The sequence below is a fragment of the Montipora foliosa genome, chromosome 1 (genome assembly GCF_036669935.1).
Source record: "Montipora foliosa isolate CH-2021 chromosome 1, ASM3666993v2, whole genome shotgun sequence".
Classification (NCBI taxonomy): Eukaryota; Metazoa; Cnidaria; class Anthozoa; order Scleractinia; family Acroporidae; genus Montipora; species Montipora foliosa.
The window spans coordinates 47,147,925-47,162,924 of NC_090869.1; the positions used below are offsets into that span (position 1 = coordinate 47,147,925).

Sequence of the window (15,000 nt, forward strand, 5' to 3'; positions counted from 1 at the left end):
GTGCAGTACCGAAATCCTTCACTACCATCACCTTGCTGAGGATGCTTCGCGATTGGACATTTGTAACTTATGGCAATGGGTCTACTGTCAGGTCGATCCTTTTCGATTATCGAAAAGAGTTTGATCTTATCGACCACCGCAAGCTGTGCAACTTAGAATTACCAACAAGCATTATCAAGGATCATTGATTTCCTCAAAAACAGCTTCCAAAGAACCAAACTAGCAGATGTTTGTTACTCGGAACGGGACTCAGCTCCATCAGGAGTCCCTCAGGGTACTAAATTAGGGCCTTGGCTGTTCATTATAAAGATCAACGACCTAGTACTGAGCGACGCCTTTGTCTGCAAGTATGTGGATGATACGACGATATCAGAAGTTGTCCCAAAATGTGAAATCAGCGGTGCACATCAAAGTGGTCAAAGAACAATAGAGTCCAGTTAAATCCAGACAAATGTGAAGAACTCAGAATTTCATTTGCTGGAAAGAAACAAGTATTTGAACCAGTTAATGCTGGTTGAAAAAATCTAGAGGTAGTAACAAGCGCAAAGTTATTAGGTGTAACCATCTCAAGTGACTTATCGTGGAAGGAACATATAAATGAAGTCATAAAAAAAGCATCACACTTTTTGATTCTGTTAAAAAGGGCCAAGATACCCTGTTAAGATCTGAGGCTGTTGTATACTACATGTATAAGATCTGTATTGTACTATGCCGTGCCTGTGTTCAACTATTGGCGACCAAAGTATTTATGGCATGATCTGGAACGTATACAGAAGAGGGCGTTAGCAATTACTGGTCCCGGGCTTAATTACAACGAAGAACTTACTCGCACGGATTTAGTCCCTGTAAATGAACATCATCGTAACTTATGTAATTCCCTTTTTAATGACATTCTTACTGATAAGAGTCATAGACTGCGTTATTTTCTCCCACCATTACTTAAAGACACTAGGTACACTTTGAGACACACAAGAACCTTTGATGTCCCTAAAGTGAAAACTAATCAAGCTAAGAACACTTTTATTTTATCGGCAAGTCTTAACTATGATATAATTTAACGAATTCTATATCTCGCAGTCTTACTTGTACATAATTTTAGTTTTATATATTTCATCAAAATTTCACCATAACTATTTAAATTTGTACATACAATGAAATTTTGATATTTTTATTTATATTGTATTTTAATAATACGCGAATCAGCCTTCTGACTGCTATGTATTATTAATAAAGCATCTATTCCATTCTTCTATATTATGATTGATGACGTCATTTGATGACCACCTGTCAAAATGGGTCTGAAGTAGCGCATAAAATTACTTTTTACCCGAACATGTCCAAGTGTTTTGAGTTTCCACGTGGCTTTTCACTGAACCAGATGTCATAACTGAGTTTTTTCTCAATTGACTTTGTGCTTTTGAAGATCATCACCGATTGAGGCCAGATTTGGCATGCTTCAGAAGAAATAACCCCGCCAAGAATATTACAATTGGCAATTACTGTACACGAAACAAAGGAGTAGAAAATTGACAATACTTCTTGTTGTTATTTTGTCAGTGTTTCAACTTGATTAACCTGTGATGTGTTTTCTCCTAGCTTCAGTCAACCTGACAAAATGCGAGGAGGAGAGGCTGGTGGCTAAGGGCAAGTTATTTCAGGATCCTCCACTGCTAGGCCTTTTTGTGCCAAAGTGTAAACCAGATGGACAGTACGAAGATAAGCAGTGTCATGAGCTGTACTGCTGGTGCGTTGACAAAGATGGACAAAAGATTCCAGGCACAGATGTACGTGGAAACTCTGCAGTCTGTCATCCTCGAGGTAAGACAAGTTCCGTCCTGATTTACGACAGCAATAGATATGTCCAGGTTTGACCCTAATTAGATGCACGCGGATTTCAATAAGTGTCACGAAGTGCCCCCTTGCTCTTCTAGTCAACTTCAACATCACTTGTGTCTCAGAATACAGACAATTTATGTCGCAAAGTGTCCCCCAAATGCTGCTCTTTATGTGAAGATTAACTGCTGCATTTACCCAAAGCTAAAAATAACGCGAACCTTTACCCTTACCTTATTGTTGAAAATAGGTAGCAAATGCTTAGACTTAAAGGGACACTTTGTGTTGGATGTCAAAATTGGGCGTGCATCTAATTAGGGTCAAACCTGGACATAAGTGAGCAATTTTATTATCAATGGAGCGCTAGCTTCAGCGCTAAATTGATCAATGAAAAAATCAAGAAAACTCAACGCGAAAAACAAAGGAGCCGCTAATCAGAGTAAACGGAATTAAATTCTCAAAGCGAAACTAGAACCAACAAATTCAAGCCAAATTTGACGCCGAGTTCAGATTGTGGTTCTCTTTGTATGTGGATGCGCTAAGCAGGATCTTAGAAGTACTGAAAGATCCTGACTGATCTCGTGTATTTTACTCAAGTGAAACTGTTCAATTGTTTCGGACTTGAACTCAAAGGACAAACACCTGATACTTAAAGTCTTTCGCGTGAAATCCATCTCTCAGTGGCCTAGCTAGTGCCAGGCCATGAGTTACTGGTTGTTTAACATTTACCAAAAGATCCCGAAAATTTTGATCGGAGGTTAAATTTATTAATTTTTGGAAAGTGTGAAAACGTAGTCAAGATGATTTTCTCTGTTTATCTGCCTTCTCAAATTTCTCTCTATAAGTAAATAATTGTGAATGAAACAGACTGATTCCAGTGGAATTTTGCATTCCGGAGCTTTTGCTGAATCCATTTGAACAAAAAAGGAACCACCCCGTTCCGCTTGTAAATGTAACATTTATTAAAGAAATGAGAAACAATTGGGGAAGTCACCGACTTTGTTTCGTAGGAAAGGACAATGGAAAAGTGACCTATATCTCGATCAGTTGGTCAACAAAACGAGATTAAACTTCCTTGATTTATCAATCGAAAGTCATGGAAATTCCCTGCAAAATTGCATGTCATTAGTGATGACTAGAACTCAACAATTTTCAAAATTCGGTGGTCGGTGGGCCAAAGGAAGAAAAATCATACAGACGATAACTTCTTACAGTGGTATTTTTTGCAAGTAGTGCACTTATATAAACAATAGCCTTTCATTTGGCGCGAAAATAGCCAGTTTTAGCTGGGGAATATTCGCCCACGTGACGCGTTTAGACCAATCGCGCACGAGCGAAAATATTTGATGGATTATAAAGTACAATATATCAATATATATACATCTTATTCGATGGTTTAACATAAATTATTATATGGAGGAGAGTGTCTTACTGGGAACTAAAGCACTCGTAGATTCCATACGCCACTTCATCCGGGGTCCGAGTGGCGTATTTTCCGTATGTCACCTTTGTGAGTGCCGTATCGTTCAATGACGTCACGATTCCCGCCTTTTGCTTTTGTTGAATTGGTTTCTCCATATAATAAAAAGAACATTACACGTTGGCTCGAAGATATGAATTTTATGTTCTCGTGGCAAGAACAATATCTCAGTCGTTCGCTTCGCTCACTCGTGAGGTATTGTTCTTGCCACGAGAACATAAAATTCATATCTTCGAGCCACCCTGTAATATCCTCGCGTGGGTATTTTGCGAGTTGCGTAGTACTTTTTCCGAGCCCCGGAGGGGGAGGAAAAATACGAGCAATGAGCAAAATACCCGCGAGTATTTATATGTTAAACCATCGAATAAGATATTTATTATTCCACTACAAAAACTGTGTTATTTTGCTTCAATTTTATTTGGTAAGAGTATTTAAAAAAAAAACATAATCTGTCCTTCAGGGTGTGTGCGAACGATGTGAACAGCACAAGAAGCCAACCAAATGTCCTTTATTTGATTGGGTAAAATGCTAAGATAAATGACAGATAATTGGCATGCCAGTAAAACCTTTTCGAGCTGGCATCATTGTCGAAAAGAGTTCTTTCATTGAAAACAATGCTTAATAATCTTACGTCAAAAAAGTATCAAAATCAAGAAAGTATCGTCAACTAATAGTGGAAATTCAGTTCTGATAAAGAGGAACGACAAAAGATTGTTCACAGTTCATCGTCGCTATCTATGAGGGGAAGGAGTCTCTTGAATTTCTTCACTGGAATTGCGGCAGGGTCGATAGCGTAGCCAGCATCTGCAGCGGTAAAGTTGAACTGGCAGTTGTTAAAAACAGCTCCAGTGAACAAATTTTTTTCTCCATTTCCATCGCGTTGTGTAAGTTCTTGGCGTGGGTATTTGGCTTTCAAGAACAGGCTTATTACGTGCTTCACATGCATGTAGCTGCTGTAGACGGTCGAACGATGACTGCACAACGTGGAGAAAATGTGCGTGGAAAACTGCAGCGACATTTCTGCACAAAATTATTGTTCGAACATGTTGTGTTTGCGTCTTTCAGTCGAAAATATTGTTAAGGTAAGCGGGAGGCAAGCGTTTACTTCGCAGTTTGTGCCCTACAATAAGTTTGCCTGAATTAATTGCACTGCACCCCCCCCCCCCCCCCGGTTCATTTGACATTTGAGTTTTGGAATAGAAATATTCATCTTGAAGACCTGGCTTGAACAGCCCATAACGACCGTGCTGTGTGCATTCGCACATATCATTCCGCCAACACATTGATTATTATTTCTGCTCCCAAGCATTACTTTTTCGACTTGTTCTTCCTGTTCAGGATAAAGAAATGACTGAATGCTTTTGATGGAACGGGCTGGCTAAATTGTCCTCGGTCACCCCTTCCTGTTTCATTAATTAGACGAAATAACAAAATCTGACACTTTCAATCAATTTTATTTTCTTTAAAACAGGAACTACAATGATTGATGCCATTTTCACTAAGCCATTCTTATTCATTTCGTGTGAGCTGTTGTAAGTCAGGCCCCGGTTGTTCAAAAGGTGGATATTGTTATCTAACGGATAAATCACTATCCATTGGAAAGCGCACTATTGGTTTCGCTATGACTTGTCCACTGGATAGTGATTTATCCGGCGGATAGCGCTATCCTTCATTTGAACAACTGGGGCCAGGAGCCCGTTTCTCTTAAAGTTCCGAAAACCTTTCGGGCCCGAAAAGCCATCTGTGAACCTGCCAACCGCTTGTTTTGAAAATCCGATCTTTTAACATCTTTTCAAGGTAGCAAAAAGCAAACTGACTGCGAAATTTAACGACTTAAACCCTCTCCGTTCTTGAGATACAGAGGGAACAGTTACACCCGAAAATGGCCCGTAAAGTTTCGGGACTTTCGAGAAACGGGCCCCAGGTCTTCAAGAAGTAAATTACTATTCGAAAACTCAAATGCACCAGGGAAAGCATTGAAATTCAGGCAAACTCATTATATGGCACAAAATGCGAAGCTAATAGTTGCGTTCCCGCGTTCACAGTAAACCTTTACCTACCGCTTACCTAAACAATATTTCGGTCTGGGTTTAATAAAGCAAGGCTCCTGTGAAATCAGGCCCAAGGACGCAATCAAAAAAATGTACGAACAATAATTTGGGAGGTTGTGCAGAAATGTCGCTGCAGTTTTCCACGCACATTTTCTCCATGTTATGCATGCATCGTTCGACCGGCTTGCCGCCATCTTGGTTCTTCCACTTCTGGTGTTGCCGTCCCCTCCCCTCACAACCCATTTTGTCCCGTTTTCAATTTTCGTATTTCGTATTTGCGGAAATCAAAAATTGATTTTGAAGTTTGATGTTGCAGTTTTGGAACTGGTTTTTGCATGTTCGTTTCTTTAAGAAATTTTAGCACACCTTGTCACATTTCTATTTTCATTGAATCTGAAGCAAAGGAAATCTATACTAAGATAGAGCTTTGTCGCTAAATTATGTTAATGTGAAAGACCAAAACAAAGGATAATTATAAATTCACCCATGATTTCTGTTTTTCTGAATATCAAAAATTGAAAATCGAAATTTGTCATTCCTAATTTTCAGTTTTCTATTTTGATGAAAATTGAATGGACCGTACTGGAATAGCTGTCCAGCAAGTCCAATGATGTTTATAGACTCCACATTCTTTAATGATGCTCAACGGACAGCGTGATCCTCCAGTAGCGAACATTTTGGGCTTGAAAGTGCGGTCAGGGACGAATTCGTGTTCTCCAGTCCGAGTCTTGCTTCCACGCTCAGTTGTCCACTCAACATACTGTCTTCCTTGGGGGCCTTCTTCGCGTTTAATTTGTATGTCTTCAAACTTTACTCGGTGACATTCGTCACGAGCTCTCCACCCAAAGAACAGGGTGTTGTGTGTGGCATCCAAGTTGTTTCTCGTCCCACAGCTTTTGAATTTGAGTTTCACTTAGTCCTTTCGCTTTGTTTGGCTTTTTCCCTTTGCCAGAACGGCGGAGTTGTTTTCGTTTACAAGACAGGGCTTCTCTGGCCTTTGTAAACTGTCTGTCAGGAAGTATACTGTACTGTTTCCCCTTTTCCCTTAATGAAGGGTCGAAACTCCGTAACATAGCTGTTAACGTGTCAGGTTCGTATTTATCTCCGTTTTGCTTGCGAACATTTAAAAGAAAGTGGACTAAAAGTTTGTCAAGTCCTTGTTCTGGTATGTTTTCAAGAGTTCTTGTTTCGTTAACAGTTTTTGCCCAACGGTAAAACATGTTAATGTCACTTCGCGTCTTTTTGGTCGTGTTTTTGTTTCTGTTTTCGTCAAGAAAATCGTTAAATTGCCATGATTGTTGCTCTCCTGTTTTTGGTCCGTATTTGCTCTGTTCTAAACCGGTCAAACCGGGACACTACAGTGTATTGCCGTCTCATATTTTGTGCGTTCTCTTGACCAACTATGGTAAAATGGCGTAATAGTGGAATCATAAACTCACTTAATCACTTATACTCTTACAATCCAACAAAGTGACCGGGTGTAAGAGTGAAGGCCTGCAGCGGGTGCACGAATTAGGAAAAAAAAATGGTGCTCTTGAATTCCAACAAATGATCCTTTAGAATTCATTTCTCTGGACAATATGAGGCCAGAATGAAATAACACCATCCGGATTACGGTGATAAGTAATATGACAATGGATGGATGAATTACCCTGAGAGAAAGGTGGGAATTTATACCTTTGCGCGATGTCATGTTCATCTCAAGGCGTTTGCAAGCATCTTGACTCTTTGAATTTGAACCGATTCAGTAAGGACGTTTCTCTAAAATAACAATCGTTCCATAGTCAATTCAATAGTTGATTGAAAAAAATTATAACGCTTAGTGTGGTTTGCCGAAAACTAAATGATTGCATCTTCAAGTTCTTCATCTGCTAGAAAACCTACCTTTTCTTCTGTAGCTGTTGCGGGTAAAATCCGTTCTCAGGTTGAATCCGTTTTTACCTAGGTTAAATGTGTGATCCTCGTTTTACCTAGGTTGAATACACACTCAGACGAATTGAAGAAATTTTTTTTGGAGCTTAAATTAAGCCTACACTGAGAAAAATTATGGTCAGGTTAGGATTTGTTTTGGTTTTAACACATGGATATGAATTGACTTATTACACAATAGTGAATAATGAAAAGAACTGTGTTGCCGGGTAAGCATGTTCAACGTTGTAGTGTAGTGGTGAAGACACAGAACTATAGATCGGGATGGTCTGAGTTCGAGTACCGGTAAGTGCATAGTACAGTTCTTTGTTCCCTAACACTATGTTGTATTGTTTAGACTCAATGGATAAGTGTATGAATACAGATACCGACAAGATGATAGTCATGTCCATTTATTATATTTATCTTCTTTGTAGCTCTCATAGATCTCGTAGTTCTTTAAACTATGCCACAAAGGCCAGGTGATCTGGTGACGTAATTCGGAGGACTGGGGAGAAAAATTTTAATGCCGTATCCCACAACCGCGTGCGGCCTTATTTTCGAATTCAACATGGCAGAGGCGAGATTAGATCTCTTCGGGTCTACTTGAATGTTCATTCAGTAACAGGAAATGTGGTAGACACGTAATGATCTGTTGAGTTTTGGCCATGGCAATACTGCAGGGAGTTTGGAAACAACACCTAAGGCTGCGCGCGGTTGTGGGATACGGCGTTAAAATTTTTCTCCCCAGTCCTCCGAATTACGTCACCAGATCACCTGGTGAGCCCTCCAAGAAACGAAAGATAGCAGTTATCTGGACAATTTAAGCAATTGTCTCTTTTAGACAGCAGAAAAATTTAAGCGGCTTCCACGGAATTCGAACCCATGGCCTCTGCGATGCCGGTGCAATGCTCTACCAACTGAGGTATGAAGCCTCCCAGTTGGGAGCATTTCTTTCGCTCCAAGAAACATTGCTGCAAGAAACAATTTGTAACATTTCTAGATGTTTTTGTTGCGAGACCTCGACAATTGTTTGATCTTCATGGTGTGTTGTTAGTCGTTCGACTGAAAAGGTACTGCATTCTGTCGTGCTGTGGTTACTTGTTACAAGCTTTTTAATCGGTTCCCAGTATGGCAATCCAAGTTGGAAAATGCGTTTAATTTGTTTGTTTTCTTGTTTTCCTTTTTTTTCCGTGTCATGTAAAGTCTTTCCTGTCCCTCGCCTGCTAAGTGGTGTCTTCGTGCGTAGAGTCGTCTGCGCTTCATTATTCACAGTCAAGGTTCTTCCGAAAAGGGATTTAGGATCCTGAACTGTGAGTCTGAAATTTATTTAAGGACGTTCGCGCCAAAATCTTCCTACGGTGAGATTTTTTTCATTTCTCGCCTAGAGTTAGGTCATAAAGTACTTACTCCAAAAATGAAAAAAAAAATGGGGGTCACCGACTTTGTTACGGAGAAAATGGCAGTGGAAAAATGCCTTAATTTCGAGAAATCGAATCATAATAGCGAGATGTAGGTTCATCTGCTTATCCATCGAAAATCATAAAAATAAACTGTTGGAGTGAAAGTTTCCGTGCATAGGTTTTTAGGAGTGAGAGTTTTAGATAATTGTATGCCGCTAAGGATGTGGTAAACAGTAGAGTTCATCCTCGACGAGCGTTTTCGTAAGCTCTATCCGTTGCAACCACTACCGGAATTCGATGGCACGAGGAAAGAAAATGTTAAAAAAAGATAACTTCTTACGGTGAGAATTTTTTCATTTCATCATATTTTGTAGATAGTAAGGAAAGTAAGTGATTCATGATTAAAAAAATAGGCCTGGGGTCACCGATGATCTGAACGAGTAAAATCGATGTGATTTTGCAACGCTCTTGGAAAAGTTCGTTTGTCACACTTTTGCGTGACCTGTCGGGCAAGGACTGGAACCCAAGAGAGGATCGATCGTTGAAGAGATGAAAGGTTTTTACCGAAAAAAAACCTTTCTCGAGCATAGCAACGAAGTTTTAAGCAGGGGTCATCTTCATTTGGTTGGTGTTTTGTATAATATCTCTCCATTGCCGTCATGCTGATCCTCAATCGCTGAGTGTTTCCACGCAGGTCCGCACTATCCAAGCGGACGAGGACGAAAATACTGCTCGATTTTCACGAAAGTAAAGGAAAAGAACTTTAAACACATACATTCACTTTGAACTTAAGTTCGTAGGGTAATAAAAACATTAAAAGAAACAGCCCCATTAAATTTACGCAACGGTTCGTCCTCGAGTTTTCCAAACTTTCAGCCACTAGTCTACTCGATCAGCTACCTTTTCCAGAGCTTTTCCATCCTCCCGCTCACTTTTCTTTGAAGTTTCATGATGATTCGGGAATAAATGTGCCATTCTTTTGCCTGCCTGGAATTTTTTCCTCGGCGTTTTTGTCGCCATGTTATTTTAACTGATGCTTGAAAAATTTGTACGAAAGTCAACTAGACTAGTGCACGACTGATAAAACCTCGCGAATATCAGTCGTGCAGTAGTCTACTTGACTTTCATAAATATTTTAAATCAATTTTGACTGATCACGATCTTCTCTGATCCAACGCTGTGCAAGACTTATCGTCCACGGTTTTTGCAAAGGGTTTAAAACCTCAACTTCACTAATGCTCGAAGTAATGCGTGACATATTACAGTCACGTTACCTGCGCAGTAACGTTGCGCACAAACAATTAGAGCGAACGTCCTTAATTGCTGTTGCTGTTGCTTGCACGCACGCAATTAAAATAGGAAGGGTTTTTTTGCTGCTGATAGCAAATATTTTCTTTGTTTCAATAAATTTTACGCTGGAAAAGGTTTTTGTGACATTATTCGTCCAGATGAATGCTCATCGATTGTCATTAATTAATCTTTTGTTTTGGCTTGCCTTTTACTGTTACCATAAAATTTTGCGGGACTTTTCTTTTGAGATTTTTTGAGGTTTGCGGGAACAATTTTTTGCGGCGCGAATTCGGACTGAAGTTTCCGCTGGGAACTAATTTTTGCGGTTTTCTTTTCAAGCGGCAAGACCATTGTTTTCAACTTCTGTTACTTTTTGGTAAAAATCCTCTCAATCATCGAGAACGTGGAAAAAATGTTGCATCGTGGAGGCCTTAGAAAATGGTTAACGTGACCTTTTGATTGACTGCTTTGAGTTCGTTTCTTATGCCTCAGAGACTGGAAAAGTATTGCCTTAACCTTTTATCGTTTCGTTTTGTTCATAGCAAGCTCCAATTGCAATTGCCATTTGCAAAATAAACGATCTTTTTTACTCCACTGCATGCGGATTAAAAGCCATTTTTAGTTATATTAACGGGAATAAATTTTCACGGTTTTTTAGTTTTGCTGGTGTTTTTTACTGCTGGAACTTATTTTTGCGGATCAAGTACATCCGCAAAATCAGCAAAAATTAAACCCCGCGAACTAAAAGTGCTACACCGTAACTGCCGGCTTTTGCGATAGCATTTTTTGCAAACGTAAACTAAAAAAAAGACTTCATCTGTCATCAGATTTGACTAGAAAGAAGAGAAATTATGAAGCGGAAACACCATTTTCAGTCTTTCCTTAGTGTGTGGCATAAACGTTTGCTTAGTGCAACTCTAGATATGCATGACATGCGGGAAAACGTCCGTCAGAGTAATTTGCAGTAATTTTTTTTTTGCATACTTTTCAACTTAATGTCACGTTAAGTTAGGGTGTTTCGGGAAAATCACGAGTTTTAAACTCGAAAATGCTAATGTGGAATTCCCTTGCCGATATATAAAATTATCGCTACATCACAAACGAAATGATCCTCAGAAAATAACGACCTTAATCGAGGCGATTTGTCATAATTTTGAAAAAAGTCGGGCCGACTTTTTTCAAGATTACCCAAATGTAATCCGTTTCAATCTTGTACATTTATGTCGATCCATGCTTCTTCTTCCTTTTGCAGGTTTTCTTTTACGTTGTTCAACAGTTTTAAGTGGTTGTTGCAATATTTCATTCTACTTTTTGGGCATTTTGAAAAAAAAAGGAAAGCAAAGCAACTTATAACTTATATATAACTTATATATCTAGTCGTTCTAGCGCTGGACACTTGGGAACACTGTAAACTGAAATTTTAACAATTAACGCAAATCAAGGCAAATGTTCAGGAGATAGGAAAACCAGAGTACCCAGAGAAAAACCTCTCGGTGCAGAGTAGGGAACCAACAAACTCAACCCACATATGACGCCGAGTCAGGGAATCGAACCCGGGCCACATTGGTGGGAGGCGATTGCTCTCATAACTGCGCCATCCCTGCCCCCAAATCATGGAATTATATTATTTTTAGTGACATAGCCCCTTAAAAGAAGAAACGACCGAGTTTCACGCAAGAACGTGTTTTGTTATCTTTGATCTGAATTTATTACCAAAGCTTAAAAAAGTAAAAGAGCTCAAAACGGGACACGACATTACAAAATAATTCAACGTGTGAACGCGTGAGTCAAAGGGCCATTGCTGCAAGGACTTCTGGGTGGAACGCTGCAGTTTAATACCACCCAACTCAGTGCCTTCTGTTTTTGTGTAACACGTACCACAGGCAGCTCAGTTTACGCTCACGGAGCGTCTAGGTTTTACCAACTTCTCAAGCAACTGCTAGTGGAAAGCTACCAAACTTAAACTAAATACTCTTTGAACAATATCGAAATTGTGCTAGGAACATTTAACAGAATAGCTATATTCAAGCGTTGAACAAAAACAAGACAACGTACAATATCTAAAGGGCACTGTATTTAGACCAGAGACAAACTACAAGAAGACACAGCAACTCCCATTTTTTTTTCTTGTTGTGTTATGCCATAGGAGAAAACAGTTTGATGTCTTTTTAGTCATGCTTTTGGTAATGTTTCAGTGAAACCTGGCAAGTGTCCAAGACCATGGAAAGGCCAAAATGGGATCTGTGATCGTCGTGGTAGCATGTGTCTTCGTGATTCTGACTGCCATGAAGAGGATAAATGTTGTTTTAATGGCTGTCAAAACGACTGTGTGTCACCAGGTAAGAATTAAATATAAACAACTCTGCTCTACTGTAGCAGCCTTAAGGGCCTCAAGGTAAAGAAGATCGCATGCAATTTCTGATAATATTTTTTTGGGCAGAATACGTTATTAAAATTTATTGTAATCAGTGGGTTGTTTTGTACGGATAATCGCATTGGAGGTACTTCCCTCCATAAATAATATATTGCTGTAATTTATGTAATAATAATAATGATCATAATAATAATAATAATAATAATAATAATAATAATAGTAATAACAACAACAATAATAATAATAATAATAATAATAATAATAATAATAATAATAATAATACAGAAATTATTAAAAACAAAAACATTCTTTTCCAATTGCAAAAACAGTTCGACTTCATTGTTCATTTACATTAAAAAACAAAAAAATAACATCAACAAAAAAATATATTTAGCAATTATTGAATGAGGCTGAGTAGGATATGAAGAATTTTGCAGGTCGAGGAGGGTGTTATCCACCAAGGCAGAAGGCCGAGGTGGATAACATCCTCCGAGATCTGCAGAATTCTTCATATTCTACGAAAGTCAAATTCAATAATTGCTTCATTATTCATTCAAAATATTTTCGTCGCTCAAACTTCTAAACCTACTCGCATCTATATTTCTGCTCAACAAAAATAATGCAATCTCGCCCCCAGCTTTTTTCGGTCAACGGTTCAATAATTTGGAGCGGGCTGCACTTTTGACGTCATTTTGACGTCATCGGTTAAATAATCTGCAGCGGGCTGCACTTTTGACGTCATTGACAATATGTTTCTTTCCAAATTTGGTGAACAGCAGCTGGTTATGGTGAATTATGCGTGTGGTTTTGACCAATCAGAAAAGGGGAAATATTTTGAATGAATAATTGCCAACGAGTCAGGCCTTCTGAAGACAGAAGGCCTGGCGAGGCGGCAGCTTATAGAGCCGCGAGAAGATTTTTAGACGGACAAAATCTCAGAAGCGCTTTAAATTTGAGTGTAATGTAGACCAAAAGCTGTAATGTAGACCAAAGCGATGAAATGTTGACCGTAGCGATAACCAATGAGAGTGCCGCACGAGTACGCCGCGTGATGTTTGCAGCCGCCAGGCGCCAGATCACGCAAGCTTGGCTCGTTGGCACTTTAGCGACAGCTATAACTAGTAAATATATATATCGTATCAAAGCAAAAGATAAGGTGCATCGCATTCACGCATCTTGAGCATCCACGCAAGAGTTATACCATATTCTGATAATAATAATAATAATAATAATAATAATAATAATAATAATAATAATAATAATAATAATAATAATAATGATAATGGAATAGGGAGCACATTACGAGTGAGAGAAGAAGAGAGAAGCATTAGGGAAGTAAGAGAGCAGAGGTGGCAAGGAAAGCTGTTCGGAGAAAGATGGGATGATAACTGCTTCACTTGGCTTAGTAAGTGGAAGTCTGCACCTGTGCATACTGTTGCTGGAATCTATGAGTTATACCAGCAATTACTCCCCACGAAGCTGTACCACCAGAGCAAGACGAAGACGGTGACCACCTCGGATGCCACGTGTCGTATGTGTGGAAAAGGGCCTGAATCTATGGTCCACGTGATTAGCGGTTGTGTTGCCTTGGCACAGACTAAGTACACGCAGAGACACAATGCAGGCTTGAAAATCCTTTACTTCGAGTTCCTGAAAGACTTAGAACTTATCCAGAGTATCCCCCCTTGGTACTCTCCAGTCTCACCTAAACCCGAGTACAAGAATGTCCGAGCGTGCGTGTACTGGGATGTGCCAGTATTCGCTGAAAATACGGAAGTCAGGGCTAACAGAATTGATGCGAGAATTGTGGACAGAAAGGAGAAGAAGGTGATCCTTATTGAGATGAGCTGCCCTTAGGTTTTCAACAGAGAACAGAAGGAACAGGAGAAAGCTGACAAGTATGCGCCGCTGAGATGGGAGATGCGCCAACAGTTCCCTGGCCACACTATCACACAGCTTAATGTGATAGTTGATGTACTAGGAGGCGACTCTATGGAGACGGCGGAGAAAGTTAGGAAGTTTTTAGGTTTGGATAGAGGGAACCAGGTTTTGTTTAGTATGCAGAAGGCAGTTTTATCGTACACCCTAAACATAGCAAGGTCTTTCAAGGTTTCGACGAGGTATTAAGGAATATAAACTCTTGTTCCTTTCTCAAATGTTGGTTCGTTAGTTATTGCCAATTAATTTGTAAATAGGTTTAAAAGTAGGGATTGTTACACAATAGTGCCTTCTCCTACTTATATCTGTAAGCATACTTACGTACAACATACTGCATAATAATAGTGATAATGATAATGATAATGATAATGATAATAATAATAATCGTATTAATAGATTCCTCAAAACGTGGTTGAAAGTTATAAAATTTAAAACTATTTACAAAAGGTAGAAGAAGTGACCTAGAATAACATTTGACGATAAAAACTTGCGACAAAACGTTGCTTAAATAACATTAAAAGATTTAAAAAAGTTAAAAACGACAAAAAAAATAAAGAGCTAAAATCGACGACGTTTCGACGTTAACATAACGTCATTATCAAGTCAATAATGTATAAAAATAAGTTCTGTAAAGACTAAAACGAGCAATAAGAGAAAATAATTTACGGGTTAAACAAAAAGTTTCGCACGTATGGAGTCCGTTTGCACGTTCAGATTAGGCTT

General features: G+C 39.1%; 1 protein-coding gene across 5 annotated transcripts in view; it reads left to right on the forward strand.

Annotated features, from left to right (window-relative positions):
* LOC137999837 (uncharacterized) overlaps window positions 1–15,000 on the forward strand; it is a 171,159-nt gene that overhangs the window by 48,115 nt on the left and 108,044 nt on the right. For all 5 annotated transcript variants that reach the window (XM_068845793.1, XM_068845785.1, XM_068845777.1 and 2 more), the window contains 2 exons: window positions 1,597–1,818; window positions 12,161–12,304. In XM_068845793.1, the coding sequence (XP_068701894.1) occupies window positions 1,597–1,818; window positions 12,161–12,304 (366 nt within the window). The remainder of the gene's footprint in view (window positions 1–1,596; window positions 1,819–12,160; window positions 12,305–15,000) is intronic.